Consider the following 18,981-nt stretch of genomic DNA (forward strand, 5'->3'; position numbering starts at 1 on the left):
AGAGTTTCCTTTTCAAAACCTAATCCATGCATTGTATGTGTGGAAATACAGTGATCATCTTGATTTTATTTCTGCTGTAAGAAAAATTGATGGTGGCAGACCCTCTGACTAGCAAGGCAGGCTTTTGACCTTAGCTGCACTAGCCCCAAATCAGTCCTTCAGGTAAAGGAGGCCCAAAGAACCACAGCCTGGTGTGCTCTCCCTGGCAGTCCGTCCTCATGGGGTTTGCTTCCTATGCATGGTGTAGCTGATCTTCACCAACGTTTTGCCAACAAATAATGGTAGATTGATAATATGAAAATATATGATGTAAAATAACTGGAACAAACTGCTCATGAAGAACATGGACTTTGGTTTTGGTAGAAATTGTTTAGGAAATACACTGAGGAAAAATATTATTTGGTGCAGACAACCTATGGGAAGAAAAGCAGGATGCTTTGAATACACTTTTCATGAGTACATTATACACTCAGCTCATGTGTTGCTGTGTTTATAAATTCTGTGGCAAAATTCCTGCAGTATTTATTAAAATAATTAAATAATCTTCTGAAACCACTTAACCTGGTTTTGTAGACGATGCCTCTTAGCAAATACTGAGTGTACACAGAATTCGTATCCTATCAAAATGAAAATTGTGGACTGGTGTTACTTGGTGAGCTGTGTCGCACCTTTTAAAAGTTACAAAGAATATCAGTGGAAGGCAAGAACATCAGCGCGGGGGGGACGGACAGAAGAGAAACCACACCGTTTAAATTTGAAGAATAGCATATCTGACAGCTGAGTGAACGAAAATAATAGGCAACAGAGACATCTGCACCTTGATAAATGTTGGGAGGAATCCCTCGCCTTTGTTTGGGCTATCTGTAGATGTGAGTTCATTACCAAGCAGTTCTGGGTGCATGACTGCCTTTATTTTCAGTAAAGTAATGCTCTTTTAGGGATGTCAGTAGGTAATAACCTTGCCCGTGGAGGGATACAGGATGTGGTATTTTGTAAAATACTTCTAAATTTCTATTTTATTAGTAAAAGGCTTGTAGTTTGTCTCTTTTCAGGGCTTTATTACTGTCTTTTTGGTGGGATGAGGTGGGGGAAGGCACTAAATCTGACAGTTTACTAGAAATAGTGATACGTTTCATGGAACACTATTAAGGAGATTATGTTATCTCCTAGGAACAGAGAATGCTGCGGTCAATGGGAAATCAATTTCTGAGGGTGCTACAGTAAATTTGTCTTGTAACTGGAAACTTTCTAATTGCTTCCCCAAGGGAACAGTAAGCTGAAAACCAGGCAGATGGTTTCTTCCCCATTTTCCTTCTTAGTTCATTCTGTCTAAATTATTTCTAGCTTCCTAGTAACTTTGAGAATTGAAGATTTGCAAATGTTTTAGCACTATCATAGTTGCTCTCAATTGTTCAGTAACTTTGCTGTTCAAAAGCCAGATGTTTTTCTGCAGGTTTTGGGGGAGATTTAAATCTGTCCTCTTTAGACTGAGCCACTGATTTTAAAAAGGGCGCTAGCAATTATTATAAAGGAGAAATTGGTTTTTATTCCATGCTATACAACAGAAGGTTATCTTTTTTTTTTTTTTCTTCAAGCAAGGGCTCAAGGACATGGTTTTTTTTCCATGTTCCATCAGTTCATGGGGACTTTCGTTACTCATGTTATCTGAAAATCATTCTAGTGTCAAAGATATAGCTTAGTTTTTATGGCCTATGATTTTATTTATGATTTACTGTTAAAATTCAATAGGATGGAAAGGCCTGGTGTGAAAAGGTAGTTTAGAAGGAAGGTGTTGCCCCATTTCCTTAATTAGAGCTTTGTGAAATATTTGGTTGGGATGAAGTCTGTGAAGATCAGATGTATTGAGCATTGTCTTTTTTTGTTCTGGAAGTTTGGCTGAATGCAGGTGGTATTTGTTGTGAGTTGACCATGCCTCGACACTAGGTGCCCACCAAAGCTGCTCAATCACTCGCCTGCTCAGATGGACAGGGGAGAGAAAATATATCAAAAGGCTCATGGGTCGAGGTAAGGACAAGGAGAGATCACTCACCAATTACCATCAAGGGCAAAACAGACTCAACTTGGGAAAATTAGTGTAATTTATTACCAATCAAAACAGAGCAAGATAATAAGAAATAAAACCAAATTTTAAAAACACCTTCCTCCCACCCCTCCCTTCTTCCTAGTCTCAAGTTCACTCCCAGTTTTTCTCTGCCTCCTCCCCCCAAGAGGCACAGGGGGACGGGGAATGGGGGTTGTGGTCAGTTCATCACACCTTGTCTCTTCCGCTCCTTCCTCCTCATGCTCTTCTTCTGCTCCAACATGGGGTCCCTCCTACGGAAGACAGTCCTCCACCAACTTCTTCAGCTTGGCTCCTTCCCATGGGTTGCGGTTCTTCACAGACTGCTCCAGCGTGGGCTGCTCTCTCCACAGGTCCACGGGTCCTGCTAAGAGCCTGCTCTAGTGTGGGCTCTCTATGGGGTCACAGCCTCCTTTGGACATCCGCCTGCTCGGTGTGGGGTCCTCCACAGGCTGCAGGTGGAGATCTGCTCCACCGGGGACCTCCATAGGCTGCAGGGGCACAGCTGCCTCACCAGGGGCTGCACCACGGGCTGCAGGGGAATCTCTGTTCCAGCACCTGGACAGCCTCCTCCCCCTCCTTCTTCACTGTCCTTGGTGTCTGCAGAGTTGTTTCTCTCACATATTCTCACTCCTCTTTTCCAGCTGCTGTTGTTTCCTATTTGGTTTTTTGTTTGTTTTGTTTTTTTTCCGCCTTCTTAAATATGTTGTCATAGAGGCACTCCCACCATTGTTGATGGGCTCGGCCTCGGCAAGTGGTGGGTCTGTCTTGGAGCTGGCTGGCACTGGCTCTGTTGGACATGCTTCTAGCAGCTTCTCACAGAAGCCACCCCAATAGCCCCCCCTGCTAGCAAAACTTTGCCACACAAACCCAATACAGTAGCCTATGAAAGCTAAATTGAAAAACATAATGGAAAAGTAAGTCACAAAGACTTGACAAAGAGCTGAAAGGCCTGCTTGAAATACTCGGTGGAGTTGGAGGCTAAGAGTCATGAATACAAGTGTGAGCTGTAGTTTGAATTTGGAGCCCCTTGATAACTTCTTGGTTATCATCACATTGCTACAAAATATAAACATTTTGTTTAGGAAAAAGAGTTGGCAGCAAATTGTTCAGTAAGGGGGAAAAAAGTTGGCTTTCCTTGTTTTACAGCTGTATTTTGCCTCAAAAACATCTTTCAATTTTGTGTCTGTGAAGTAGACACTTGCGTATCATTTATTCCTGACTATCACAAGGACCTATGATCAGATAATATACCAAGTACTTATGAGCAAACTATGTCAGTTACTAAATTGTGTACTATACTTGCCACAAATTAGCTGCTAAATAAAAGACGAATTGGCACACTAATTGTTAAATTTAGAAATATCTAAATACCACTCAGAATAATAATAAATATTATTGGTTGGAATATCAATCACTAAGTATTTTGTTTCCATCGTAATTTAAAAACAACAATGGAATTATAATTTTGAATGCCATGGGATAAAATCAACATGAAATAAAATATATCTGGCCCAGAATAGCTTTCATTTTTTTGGTAAAATTGTTGCTTAGTAAGAAATTGAAAAATTTTATCTTTTGAACTTAACAGGACTTTTCCTTGTGTGTATGCTTTAAATTGAGAGTTTCCTGTAAATGAAGATAATTATTTTCAACAAGAGATAAATTAGATTGTTTATATCAACAATAAAATAGTTGGTGAGTGTTTGAAAATCTTCAAAGTGGTAGAACTATGTTCCTATTTTATCTGCAGTGCAGGAAGTTATGGAAATGCATGGTTGCCTTTGGTGGTAATAACTATTACATTACTACCAGACCCGTGGAACATTTTGAAAATTTATAGGAAACCTTCATTAGCTGTCAGAAGATCTTTTAAATATTATGCATGTTCGTAGGTCCTTGTTTTACTGTAGTACCTGGGAGTTGTAGTCATATACTAAGAAGAAAATTTGTTTTACCTGCATAAACCGAAACCCAAAGATTAGACTTTGCATTAGCAGGTTAGAGCCTGGCTCTAGTTCATACACATAGTAACTGCGGTCACTCTAATGACTAATCCCTTATAATTAAGCAGATGTTTAGTTGCTTTGTTGATGTGCATTTTATTTCTGGAAAATTACTTATATATCCCCTCTATCCCTTTTTTCACTCAGGGGGTGGTGAGGCACTGGAACAGGTTGCCCAGAGAAGCTGTGGATGCCCCATCCCTGGAGGCATTCAGGACCAGGCTGAATGGGGCCCTGGGCAGCTGCTCTAGGGGTTGGCAACCCTGCCCACAGCAGGGGGGTTGAAACTAGATGATCTTTAAGGTCGCTTTCAACCCAGGCCATTCTATGATTCTATGTTTAAAATAAAAATAAAAATAAAAATAAAAGGATGGTATCTAGCTTTCAGGCTTGTGGGTCTGGAATAAACCTGGTTAAGCTGTGGGATGTGCAGGGTGGGTGGCAGCAAGCAAGCAAACTGGCCTTTTTTGGTCCTAAAATAATTTCTCAGTCTCAGTGCTTTTAAGTTGCAGTACAATATCTGGCCACTTGGCAGGGAGGAACTGCTTGTGTATGCCTTTTCTCAACAACCAAGCAACGAATTTGCCTGTTTTCTTTTTATTTAATGTGTTTAGATGCAACTAAACTGTTATAAAACAGGGGTTTTAAATTAAAAGACAGGTATAAAAGCTCGATTTCTTTCTCATCTCCACACCAGAGTCTGTATTTTTAATTTAAGGGAAGTACTCATTTTGCCTTTTTAGAGCAGCTGCTTGGGAGACCAGATCTTCTAAATTATATTATTTGCTCCTGATGCTCACTTGGGGTGTGTTACTTAATATTCTGTTTACAAAGCACTCTGCCGAGCATTTGACAAAAAGCAGTGATTACACACAGGAAGTGCTGTTTTTTCAGTTTTTTTATATGTTAATTCTCACTTGAAATTTTCATGAAGTTCCTTCATGTGGAATGTGAGGTGTAGAACGTTTGCTGCAATAAAACTTAAGACTGCTATAGAATAAGTGACTTCAGTGTGAGCATGTGGAGTATATGTATCTTCTTCATCAGAGAAATAAAATTAAGAAAAAAATAAGGTTTAAGTTGTTTCCACAAGTGAATTTATCTGCAATTCTGATGTTTATCATTAAAAATGTGTAATATGTAAGTTTTTTGAGGAACAATCCCCCAAAAATTGAAACAGGTCAATTTGTTGAAAGTCTAGTTATTACACATAGGTTTTATTTTTTCAGACCATTGTTTTAAAATATTCTTATAATGCTCTGTGTTGTAAAAAAGTGGTGGTCAAATGCTGAGGAGCAGGTTCCTCAATAATATTTGGTTAGTAGGATTTCTGGGATGTTTTTTTGTTTTCTTTTTATATCTGTATGATGTGTAAAATATGCCACATTGTGATGACAGCTACTTTTGTTTAATTTTGTAGGGTTGATCTAAGGACCATTTCATCCTGCAAGAATCAGCTTGCAAGATCTGCATAGACTTGTTCCTAAGGGAAAACATGTCTGAGATTGACTATGAGAAGTTAGCTGAAATACGTAAATATTTTTTATTATACTTCAAATGGCATCTGTGTAGAGTTGCAGGTGATTTAATAGAGCATCTTCAGTAAGTGAGAGACTTCACCAACATTTTGTAATACTTCTTGGAGCAATCCAGTATGAGTTACAGCCTCTGTACTGATGTGTACCCTATTAAAGCCATTAGGGTTGAAGTTTAGTTCAATACATGCAGCTTTTATGAATTATTGTTAGATGTTCCTAATGCAATTCTAGGCTATTGGAATATCACCATCATCATGTATTGTGGCACAAATGGGAGTCATTACTCCAGAGAGACAAGTATTGAATAGGCATGGAGATTGCTGTATTGCCTGTTATCTCCGATCTTAGTTGAGCTGAGCAATATGACCATGGCATTAGGGACCTCATTATTTTGAAAGATCAACGTTATTTTTTTGGGGGGATGCCAGGATGAACCTCGGAGCAAGAGTCTTCCTGAGCTTCCCCACCCTCCACCTCAGTCTCCTTTTCCCTGTCCCTCACCTTAGCTGTGATTTCTCCTTGTTATGACTTTCAGCAGCAACAGGCTGGCTTTTTACTCCTAAGGCCTGATTCAGAATCCACTGAAAGCAATTTTCCCCTCAGCCTTGCCAAGCTCTAGATCAGGCCCTTCACGTGGTCTCCTAGCCTGGGCTGAACAGTATGAGTAGTAACAGATGACCTCTGCTATGGCTCATGGAGCAGGGCAATAAACTCCTCTGTCATTTGCAGGGGAAAAATGGAGCTGCGGTCTCCCTCAGTTTGGAACAATGAACCTTCTTTTTATTTGTGTTTATTACGAAGCATCTCTTGAGCTTCAGTCCACTTGTTCACACAGTTGAAAAAAAAAGGAAAAGAAAAAGAGTATACAAATAATTATCTTAATATGTTAGGATTAACTAGCTTTTCAGTACATATTGGGACTTCTTTAGTCACTGTAACTGCATTACAAATAGGCATGTGTATTATTTTACTTCTCTTGTTCTTTGCTATATCTCAAAGCCAGATACCTTGATATCTATACTTTGTTTACAAATTCTTACCCCTGCTTTTTGGAAATGTGTCTGTTTTTATGCATAATACAAAATAATTTTTTGCAGGAGTTGGCCTCTGCCTCACTGTACCAAAGGCTGCAGTTAACATACTGATTGTTCCTGTTGTGTTTAGTTTGAATATACCTTTTACTTTTAATAAAGCCTGTTAAGTTTCAGTGGATTCTGGTAAATGGTTCACAGCTCCTGCTTCACATCCCCACAGACTAGCACTTTCTTCTTCTCTCTCCCCTTTGCAACTTCCTGTTACTTTAGGTGGTTATGGTGTTCAGACATGAAAAAAAAACCCTACTAAACAAAATAGTGTTTTCCTTGTTATGAGCTTTAATGTGACTTAAATATATAAAAAAGAGGAAAAAAATGTGAAATGTGTACATTGTGTTTATATTATTCCCCCTGGCTCTTGGCACAAAAACATTCTTTAAAGTGAAAGAATATTTTTCCAGTTAACGTTAGTGTAGCTTTTTACATATGTTACATTTTAAAAGGCTAGAAAAATACACATTTCGGAGAAGATAATAAGAATTCTAACTTTTTTGTATGTGTGAGGAAGACTCTAATTATGTATTTCTAAATGTAGATGTATCTTTTTTTTTTTCCTATAGGACTGCTGATTTATTTTCTGAGGAGGCTTTAATGTGAATTCAGACATAAAGAAATGTGAAAGTAGTACACATGTTCCTGGCTTCTCTTTGTCTTTGAGAAGCTCAGCCAGTAGTGGCATTTTTCATCCTTGTGAAATGCATTTTTGGTACAAATCATGTTAAAAATAAAAATGAGACAATAAAGCTTTCATGTGGCTCTTTATAGGATAGAAAGATACTGGGAAACTGTGAGTGGAAAGCATTCCAAAATACTATAGTAAGAGTTTTTCTCTAACACTTATTAGCTACTGGCATATAAATCTGGCTGAAACCAATATTTTCTCTCTGCCCTAATGTGTCTTGTGTGGTGGTCAAGGCATATGGAATACACAGATAATCAGAAGGCAAAATATTCTTAAAGTACTTTTTAAAGTGGCACTAATAGTGTTATAGATAAAACTGCTAATTTCATTGTATTAAATCTTGCATGCTAAAAGAGATGGCTGATGTCCAGGGGGTGGTTATCAGAACATTAATTTTTCTCTTTACATGTACCTTTTCTTGTCTTAAAGCACCAAGACACTTGGGTGTTAATGTGTCAATATAACGTTATTCCAGTCAGTTTCTAGAAAACTACTCATTTGATTAGTGGAGAAACGTTTGTGACAGTAATTATCCCAGAATCTGTGTTCATTTGGATATGTACTTAGGATCAGCTCTTTTTGAACCTTACAATGGTTTGGGAAAAAAAAAAACTTGGGGGGGACACCACACACCAAAAAACCAAAACCAAAAAACCTAGAAAAAACTGGAACAAGATGAATTGGCCTTGTATGGGTAATTTCAGTGCAGAGTAGATTTTAACTTGAAGATACAGTCCAGAACATAGTGAAGTTGGGGGAGGGATGCTCATTGATCCTGCCGTGCTTTTGAATGGAGTTTTCCACCTTTGCTTGGCCTCTGGCTGGAATATATGCTAGATGAACATTCGGCTGCCTTGCCTATTGTAACTTCAGAAGGTTAAAGGATTTCAAGGAAACAGTGGATCTCAGGGGAGGCAAGATGGAGATTTGTTTGCACTTTGCTAGCTTTGTGCAAAGTAATGAGTCTGCTCTCAGAGAGCGTTCACATGGGATGTTAATGTGGAGTAGCTGTCAATGCACACTTTAAGCATAGGGAAACTTTGACTTTCCTATTTCGACAACCTTGAAGTAAAAGGCAAGAAGCTGTAGATGGATGCAGCAAACAGATTGTGGGAGTGTTGGAAATGATGAGACAACTCTAGCAGTTGTGAATAGCAAGGTCACAGCATGCCAGCTGTCCAGTCACTGTCAAGATTTTTGTGAGCTTCACAGTAGATATTAATCTTAAGGAGGATGAGAAGGTAGCTTTGAGGTGTTAAAGGGTTGCTTTTCCTACACATGAGAAAGGGTAAAGAACAATAAACTGATTTGAAACTGCTACAAATAGTGACAAAGGCCTGTGTTTTTGTCAAACTGAGCTAAAATTCAACCCTTCAATAATGTATCAGATGCAAAAGTTTTTCTTTGTTCATTAACACTTAAGCGTTCTTGCTTGCTCCTTTAGAACTGCAGAAAGATGAAGCAGAAGATACACAGTCAGAACAGGAAGAAGCATTTATGCCTCCACCACTTGAGGATCCTGAGCTAAATATCAATCACCCCTACTACGATGTTGCGAGACATGGCATCATCCAGTTAGCAGGTATGTTTGGAAAAAGACTACAGCTTTACTTTACTGAACCCTTAACACATTTTTCTTACTGAACTCCTCAAGATGATGCATAGGAATAATTTTTATGCTTTCAGCCTTCATACTGAAAGCTGAATAGGAATATGTGAACTCAGTGCTTTTCTACCGATTACTTATGAGCCAAGTATTTGAGCTTAATCTTGCTTTAAAATATAACTATAGCAAGGTATTGTAATCCAAAACCTAACCATGGCTGTAACAGATCTGTACTTTATTTGTGATAAGCTGTTTTGTTTTCTGAATAACCTGAACTGTTGTGTAGCCACATGTAATAATTTTTCTAGTCTGCCCTGGAAAGGTTGCGCAACTGAAGAGATATGGGTTACTGTATAAAAACTAATAAAAGGCAGAGAGGAGACTGTTGACGTAAATGTTAACTGCATTTATCACCTGGCTTTCTGTTGTGACATGGGGAGAAGCTATGGGTACATGGCATATTTGAATATTGGATCATTCACTGTTTGTTGTTATTTATTTTTTAAATATTCTGGCAATATATAAGACATGCAGGTACATTTATGATATAAAAGTACCTCCTTAAAGTATGCATTGCATATTTTTTTCCTTTTGGCTTATTTTTGTCATCAATGTGCTTGTTAAAATAGCATTAATTATCACAACCCTGAACTAAATAAATGTATACAATAAGAAACAAATAGCAGTATTTAACACTGTTCATACTAATGAAGTCTAAGATTGCGCTGTATTCTGCACAGTTTTTGTACTTCATATTTGGTGAGCCTAGACTATGATTTTTCAGGAAAATTATGAACTCAGGTTATACCTTTCTGGATTTGAGCCATAAACAGAATGTCAGCCAGGTGAATATGAACTTTAACAAAACCTGTCCTCTAGTGAGGTGTAATAGACCAGAGTAGTGAAATCCGTGGTAATTTGACTGTAAGGGGAGGAGAATTTTACCCATGGTAACTTCTATTCTTGAAGCTAGTTATTATACACAGGACAATAACTACATTTTATGATCTTCAAAACTAACCCTGCAATATAAGAATCAAATCCCTAAGCAAGGGAATAACAGATTCACATTCTTGCGATTCAAAAAGCTACTATATGCTAACCTACTAGGATATTTCTCACTCCAGCACCAGTTTTGGGATGGGGAAAATACTAAGATATAAAAGTTATTAATGAAACCATTGAAATCAAACTGACAAAGTGTGAAATAGATGTGTTAACAGACACATTGGAGACACCAGAGTCACTATAACGGTCTACCTAACAACTTTTTCCATCTGCTGTATTAGGCAGTGTTGCATGATAATGCTTCAAAAGAGAACTTCAAGACTTTTTTTCTCCCGTTAGTATACTCAACATCCAATTGTGATGGGCCACCTATTTACTGCTTCTACTGTAATCATGCACGACTATTTAGTAAATGTTTGTTGTTGCTCGTCATTTTTCATTCACACAAAGCTGCCCTGGGAGCCATAAGCACTTCGTGTTTGTCTGTTTTAGCTGGTGTTAATTCTAAAAGATCCTTGTGTGTTTTTTTTTCCTTGGTGGAATCATAGTGATTTTTGCAGCTCTGGGCAGAGCTGCCAGAGGATGAGCTGTGAAACCACTGAGTCTGTGCTTAGACAAAGCTCCTCCTCTCCATCCCTCCATACTGGGGAGAGAAAGGGGCAAGTTGGCAATCTTAGTAGGTTCTGCTTGATTGACCCATAAGACATTCCCTGTTACTTTAAAAAAGTGAATATGTAAAAGTTTACTTACTCAGAGGCAAACAAAAACTGTAAGTTCCATAGTCTCAGACAGATAGTAATTTGAATCAAAATATGTAAAATTATGGGAGAACTCAAAAAATAAGGAAATTTTGGAATGAGAAGATGAAAAAATACTGGAACAGGTACTCTTAAAAATTCATGCTTTTACTGCTGGTGAAAAGGAGAACATGTGGTGGAGACTGGGTGATAACCAGCCTGCCTCTAACAGAGCAGTCCCACCTGGCTTCATCTTATGCCTATTCCTTCATCTTATTCCTGTATTAGAGAATGGAAATGTGCTTCAGTATAGTCTGGAGTGAAAACCACTGTAGTTTTTAAAGAGACCTACCAGTAGCTTCCATAGTTTCATCTTGGAACTGCTCTGTATCAGTGTTTGCTTGGAATAAAGTCTAAACATTAGGTATACTCCTGGTTTAAATTCACTGGAGCAAATGGAGCTATCGACAAGAGGAATCTTGGCTGAAATGATGGTATTATCTGAGCTGGTTTTGTCCTTAGTATTTTGGTCCTTTGTAGGGAAATCCCCTAGCCATTGTTTAAGCTTAGAAAAGAGTGACTTCAGCTGTCATTTCAGTCAGAAATATATGATGGGGTTTTGCAAGTCTACTGGAGAATTTAAATGCGAAGCACAAGCCAGGAGCTGTGCTTCAGAAGGCAGTCTGCACCCCTAAAGCAGCTCTGACCGTGGGATGTAAGAGGAGAACACAGAGGTGGGTGTATGAATGCAGAACACCGGGAAGGTGAAATATGGTCTGAAGACATGTCTCACCTCCGCAAAAAGAGACCCCTCCATCCCCAGTGTTAACTGGTGTGGAGTCAGATTTAATTTTTTCTGGATTTAGATTCAAGTGAGGAAAGGACGAGCTCCTCAGGTCTCCTTCCCATCTTGGAAAAGACCAGTTCCTTTTGAAACAAATAATTTTAAAATGAATTGGACTTAGTTTATAATAGTTTTAATAATCTCTTTGAATAAAATGAAGTGTAATTTCCGTGTTTGAAATGACTGTTTTAGAGCAATTCTGAAAGCTGTTCCTTCAGTTTTAATTCAGTGACTGAAAGACAATGAGATATATTGTTTGAAATTATTGAAGAAAAAGAAAGAATTTAGGTAAAAATATTTGCAGTAGTTTAGCCATCCCTCACAGTGATCTAGTTTCCAACAGTTAATTTAAAAAAAAAAAAAAAAGCTAAACTTCCTTCTTACTTCTCACAAATTGAAATGACTTATACCTGCTTTCCATAACAATAGCTTTGACTATACGGAAAGATTTTTTTGAGTTGTATTCATACAGTGTGAAAATACAATTAATTAAATAAGAATAGAGGACATTATAAAAATTATGTACACTTGAATAGTTGTTTATTAATTACAGACTGATTTATGTCACTAATACTAATGTGCAGCTGACTACACATGTGTAAATGGCACAGTGCTGCAGTGCTAGCTCTTTTTATTTCTATTTTGAAGGAGAAATTTCAGTCTTTTGCCTAAAAAGAAGCTCAAGATTATTTTCTTTGTGGAAAAAAGGAAGGGACATAAAAGCATATATGATGCATGAAGCTTCCTTATTTTCTATAGTTGCTGACAACTTTTTGCAGTACCTTTTTTTTGAATATGTGCTCATTTAGTAGGACTCTGTCTCTGATGCTTGTGTTTTCATTAACTATCAGCGACATCCTTTTATGTGTTAGACAAAACTTTTTAATGGAATAAAGTCCATTGTTGTTTTAAATATATATTTCCCTTCTTAGGCTTTTCTTGCTTTTCTAGTTATATTTAAAGATTTTGGGTATCCAGCCTGGGTCTTTGTAGAGGCTGTCCATGTTTTGCTTCAAGATCCAGTTGATTTCATGCCCCTTTCTGGTTTTGAACCACTGCATTAGAAACTGATTATAATAGTGTTGTGTACATCAGACTGTGAAAGGTAAAGTTGTAATTTAGTTTTTGTAACATGTAAGGAGAAACTAAAGTGAATTACCTAATAAGCCTAAGGCACAAGTCCTAGTAATTTTCAATCCATCCCAGTGACAGTTTTGCTACTTTTTGCAATACCTTCAGGAGCAGATCTGTGGTCTGTGCATTGCAGTGCCACAGGAAATAACTGGGTTTAAAGATTACTTTTTTCTTAAAGGGTTTACTTTGTTCAATTTTTATTTGAAAAGGATATTCCTGAAATCAGTATCTCTGACATTATTTCGTAAGTACCCTTTTGGGGAAAACAACAAATCAACTGGAGAGACCTAAGACTTGGGCACTTTTCGAGAAGTAAGTTGAAGGCTTTGATTCATAACCGATTTGCAGCACAAGAGCAGATTTTAATGTGGGCTTTTCACTTTACAAAGTGTGTCCTAACCATTTGTATGTTGTCATGTTTTTCTCTTTCTTCTTTCTATGAGAGGAGCTCCAAAATAAAGGTTGATATCAATGAAAAGTATTTCCTGCTCGAGTGAAGAGGGAACTTGCCTGAGTCATAGAAACATGGGTTCAAATCCTTTAGGCAGGAATTGAACCTGGATTTTCCAAATTCTGCACCAATTTTCCTCTTGCTTCTTTCTCCAGCTATTTTATTCTCAGAATGTGAAAGTAAATAAATCCTTATTTACTGCATTCCTCACTTTCAACATCAGACTGTAAATTACAGCGTCATTTTTAAAGACAAAGCTGAGTTAATTTTATCAAAATATATGGACGTGCTTTCATGCTGAATCTGAGAAAATATAACATGTCTGCTTTAAACATAATTTAGTAGAGCAACGGGCTTGCTAAAATAAATGACGGCTCAAAGTGCCAAATTCAAATGTGACTGTGAACTCAATTGTAGGTTTAGGTATCCTGACAATATACCACAAGTCATTCTACACCCGAATATATCTTATTAAAAAGAAAAGCCCAGCACTATTTCCTCTTTGCCAAGTAAATGTAAATTACATTCCCTTTCTGTTTGCCTATTCTACTGTTTCTTTGCTTTCCTTAAATTTTCTTTTATGCTTTCTGTGCATTATCAAAATAATTAGTTTTGCATCACTAGAAGCATTTTTTATTTTCAGTGCCTCTTTTAAGACTAGAGCGTTGTTCTAGTCCAGAGAGTCAGGCAGATAGAACTGTACTGACATTAGGTTAGCTTCAGAAATGGCTTTAGGTCACCCTTATTTCAGCTTATTTTACATACTTCGAGGAGCACAGGTGAAATGTAAATAATTAACTACATCAAAAAGTAAGCTGTCCCTTTGCTTTCAACTGATCTGAAGAACATGTGCTATGGCAAAGTATTTTTCCTAGACAAAATGTAAAAGAAAAACTGCTTATGGAGGAATCGTTGATGGGCAGTCTTTGCTTTCTGAGGGGATGAACAAGGTTCCTGATGTAGGAATCTCCTGACTTGCAGTCATTCCCATTTAGAAAGACACCTGACCATGTACTTGATTTTAATTGCCATTTTATTAGCACTTTCCAGAATTAGCCAGGTGCAGTACAGGTGCAATCCTCTCACAGAAAGTTGATTTCTAAATAAACAGGTGGACACAAGTAGAATCCAGAGGCATTAATTTTAAAAGGGAACTTAGTGAATCAAAATGAGTTGACTCTTGGACTTTAGAGTTGGTGTCGTTCTCCGTGTTGGTGGATCTAGTCTCTGTCCTAAAGGTTAAACATTACCATGGATATTTTAATACTTAATCTTTAATCTGGCTGTAGTATCTGTTGTAATATATTTTCATATGATCAACTGAGGTGATCAATGCCAGGAGAAAGAGGACTCAGATCTCTCCATCTAAAGTTATAAGCTTCTCCTGCTAATGTTAATAATTGTCTGCGTTATCTGGGCTGTGTATTTCTTAACTGACTAAGAAGTCTGCCATTATGGATGGGCAGGAACCCATAGTGGATTAGTTGTGGGTGTTTTTACTGTCCATTACTCGGCCTAGGCAAAACACATAATGTTCATGTTTCGTAATGGTTTTTTGCAACTTTGTATTTTCCTGAGTTGTAGAGGGTAGAAGGAGGCTTGAAAGCACAGTTTGTCTTGCCATTTAACATAGTGTAATTGAGGTTTAGGGTCACTTTCTCTATTAAAGAAACAAATATGTGAGCAAGTGTTTTCACTGGTGTGGCAATTCCCCTGGATTTTGACCCTGTTCTACTCCAGTTGAAACCAATGGCAAAACTTCCATTGACTTTAGGATCTTGCTTTGCTGTAGTGTGATAGCTTCAGCAAAGCAAAATGATGTCTCACTTTTCACTTATAAAATAATAGTGTTTAGTATCACCAGAACAAAAGCTCTTAAGAAGTCAAGCTAAAATTACAGAACTTGTAAGATCTCATTTGCAAACTGGAATGAGCTGTATCATTAGAAAAAAACTTTTCATTTTCAAGAAGCATTTAGTAAGTGCTATGCCATCCAAATTCTTAATTAAAACTAGAACAATCCCCATTCCGACTTGCCCTTCCCTGTGTCTTACTGTAGCTTTTTTTTTTCTGCAAGCAAAGTTTGATATCAAAAGTGATTCACGTCTGTTTCAGTGAAATCCGGACAAATAAAACCCCAGGAGATAGCTTGTATTTGAATGTGCATAAATCTCATTCTGGACAGCGTGCTCTACACACCCCTCTTTACTCACCGAGCACAGAGGAGGAGGCTGGCATTGCTGTGCTGTGCGCCCAGGAGTGGCTCAGCGGCCAGCACAGCTGAGAATCCACGATAGCAAGTGCCTGATCCAAAGGCAGGAGCCTCCCTACCCGTGGGCAAGAGAAGCCTGTCAGACCTTTTTGTGCATGAGGGCAGAATCTGAGCCAGGGACTTTTAAAAGGTGTAGGTAGGTGCCTAGATGGGTGTGAGTGCCCAAGAAGTTAAGGCACTCAGTCTTTGGGAATGCCTCCTGAATATCGGGAGCTCCAAACCCATGCAGAAAGGTGAGGGGAGCAGCATGTTTCCCAGGGAGGGCAGAACAAATTATCAGCTTTCATGTGTTTGGTGACATTAGCCTATGAAATAAAGTAGGTTAATACAAAACTACATTTTCGACCTGAAAGTGAAACGTGAAGGAACAAAGCTGATATTGCACTTCTTTTTTGCTTTGTCCCTTGTGGAAAACGAGACATCTTTCAGTTCTAACTTGTTTAAGTCCAAGTAGTAGGGAAATATGGGTTTTGTGGGATAAAAATATACTTTGTTCTGACTTAAAATCTCCATACCTGAATTTACCCTCTTTGCTGAATGTGCAGATAACTGCCCTTCCCACTTTACCCTTTAAATTGCACTTTCACATGTTTGGGTAAAAATACTATCCTCAAGGTCATGGGATTCAAAGTGTGCCTGACTAGGAAGCAAATGCTCTAGTAAATATGATGGGTGTTTCCCAGGGTGCTCAGTCACAGCCCTTCTGGTGGAGGGCAAGAGAAGCCTGCTTCTGTTTTGATCAGCGCTTTATGTGTGATGTTAAAATTTGATGTTGTTCAAAACATTATTGATACCTGTGAAGAAAGGACAGCCTCTCATTAACCCTTTCGTTAACTGTCATGACTGATGAGAAGCTGGCACTGCTTTACTTCATTTTTAATGGAGTTGAGGTTCTCAGTCACCTTTTCTGGTTGGCTCTTGTTGCTTGTTATGGCACCGTGGGGTGGGAGAACAAGGTGCTCTGCTATGCTGGTAATTTTGAGAAAGTTTCTTTGCCTCAGTTTTCCCGTTATTGAAACTGGGCAGTTATGTTTGTTTATGTTCTAAGTGTGTCTGTTTGCAGTCTTTTATAAAGCTGGTTATTTTTTCTGGCTTTTAATTTAAGCAGTCAAATGTGACCAACAGTAACGATTAGTGATTCATTTAGTGATTTAACTGGAAACCTTTCTTAGATCTATTTTGCTCATAAAAATGATTGTCTCTAACAAATAAAATATTCTACAGTGCATTGTAACAGCATTTTTTTCACAAACACGTCATGATTTAGAGAACAATCTTTTATTAATGTTTTAATTTAATTTTAGCACATCATTCATGTTAATGCATATCACGTTATAATGCCTTTATAAGTACTCTGAGAATATCAAGTAAGACACTTAAAAATAACTTCAGGAAATAAATTATGGTCTGTTTAAGAAAAATATGCAGACATACCTAAGTACATATAATTGTGCTGTTATGCATATTCTTCTTTTAGTGGTGCTCAAGCACCTTATTTAACCCAGAAGTCAGAATTTATTTTTAATGTGGGAAGGGACATCAGGCCTTGTGGGATGAAAAGCACCTCTGAGGAAGATAATAAAAATAAGCAGTCAACCAAAAAAGAACAGGAAGGAAGAACCAGCCAGCAGACAAAACTATGTTTTAGAAGCCAGAACAATAGGACTAAAGTGATAATTACCAAAATTCAAGGCAAGTTAGATCTTTAGAGGTTGTTAAAGTAAACAGCAAAAGGTTCTTTGCTTGTATAAATAAAGAGAGAAGTGATCTTTTGTGAAATAAGAGTGGGATGGCCATCAGAGATAATCCAGCTACAGCTGTCAAACTGTCATCTTGGTTTTCAGTAAAGATAATTATGTTGATATTATTAGAAAATCTTTTTAAGTCCTGTATGTGATATTCGTCTGCAATTGAGTATCTAACTCTTGTCACCTGTGTTTAGGAAAGATGTGTTCAATTGAAGCAGGGTAAGAGAATAGCTCGGTCAGGGAAGAGGTACAAGATCTACCTTGTTTACAAGCAGTAAAACACAGGCTGGGAGGGGATATGATTATTGTCTTGAGTCCTTTGGAGTGGTAAATAGTACTGAAGGAGAAGCCCTACTTCATCTGAGTGATGCTTTTGTCACACAAACAAATTTCTACAAATTTGCTGTGACTTTTAGACTGGAATTGAGGAAGCAGGTTACTAGTTTTTAAAACAGTGAGCAGGAGGAGCAAGAAATAGAAAAAAACAACTGTTTTTTAAGATAGAGCCCAACAAATAGATGGAAGGATTATGTGGTGCAGTTCCTGGTGGAAAACACAGGCTTGGAACTGATAATGCAGGAAATGTCTCACAGTCCATGTTCATATGTGAAAAGTCATTGTTAATCTCACCTCTTCCCTCCCTCTTCTCATTCTGCACGTAAAAGGGAATGGGTTTAAACAGAAGCTGTCCCATCATGACCTCTTTTGAGCACAACTAGGTAGGAACTGGACAAAGCAAATATAGGATTTGTTTTCTTAGCGTGGAATCTGTCAGGTGAGGTCAGCCACCTCCTCCTGAGTTGAATGAAGGAAACCATATTATTATCAGTGGTGTGTTTTCATGGAAAATGTGTTTGCAAAGCTGGGAAGTGATCTGTATTGTTCAAAGTAATTTGAACCAACATCAGTGATACAAATTAGAACAGCTTAAGAAGTGGTCTGAAGCTGTTCTACCCAGTTTTCATAGAAATGCTCATATGACTTTATTTATTCATTAAGTGACTCCGTCATGGATTTAGCTCCTCTCATTTTACTTCTTTTATTTTATTCATTACAGCTACTTAATTAAGGCTGAAAGAACAACAGAATTATAAAGAGTATCTAAAAAAACCCCCAGTTCTTTATTGTACTCCTACCGGTATCAAAGCCAAACTTTGATGCTTTAGCAGCAATAGAACCAAGTATTAAATATCATCTAGCTTGAACATTGACATTAGACCAAGAATGTCTCAAATATGAATTCAGTCTAAACATTTTCTGGGATGTTTCTGTATTCCTTTAAAAGGAATGGTATCTTTCATGTAGATGTATGTTAAAATCTTAACACCTCACAGTCTTCAGTGCCAAGTTACCTTCAGTATGAGCATGACTTAAACTCCACATCTGGCTTTCCAGATAGCGCAGCTTGGGTGTGGGGTGGGCATGGCATGAACACCAACCTTGTCTGTACAGACAGTGTGGGTGAAGCCATCATGAGTCAAAGAGTAAATGAACTCATGTGCAGCAATACATGCATTGTCAGAGGAACTGAGGGATGGACCCTTGGGGATCTTCAGGTTATGAGAAGTATACTTTCCTTGTTGTGTTTTAAATGTGATCTTGAATGTAGCAGTGCTTCTGGAACAGAGTATCTAAGAAAGCTTAAGTTGGTTAAAAAAAAAAAAAAACTTACATGTGTGACAAAGCAGACGCCCAAAGTGCTTGTAGGAAGAGTAGTATTCTGATAAATTCCAGAAACAAAGCGTGAAGAGTTTGAGAAAAGGTCCAAGATGGCTAGGGAA

General features: G+C 37.9%; 1 protein-coding gene across 1 annotated transcript in view; it reads left to right on the forward strand.

Annotated features, from left to right (window-relative positions):
• The first annotated feature begins 5,504 nt into the window (after positions 1-5,504).
• The window catches only part of ARHGAP8 (Rho GTPase activating protein 8), a 52,196-nt gene continuing 38,719 nt past the window's right edge, over positions 5,505-18,981 (forward strand). Inside the window, exons 1-2 of the mRNA XM_010078479.1 lie at positions 5,505-5,618; positions 8,845-8,982. Of these exons, the coding sequence (XP_010076781.1) occupies positions 5,582-5,618; positions 8,845-8,982 (175 nt within the window). The 5' untranslated portion in view covers positions 5,505-5,581. The remainder of the gene's footprint in view (positions 5,619-8,844; positions 8,983-18,981) is intronic.

This window comes from Pterocles gutturalis, unplaced genomic scaffold, assembly GCF_000699245.1.
Source record: "Pterocles gutturalis isolate BGI_N339 unplaced genomic scaffold, ASM69924v1 scaffold5061, whole genome shotgun sequence".
Taxonomy (NCBI): domain Eukaryota; kingdom Metazoa; phylum Chordata; class Aves; order Pterocliformes; family Pteroclidae; genus Pterocles; species Pterocles gutturalis.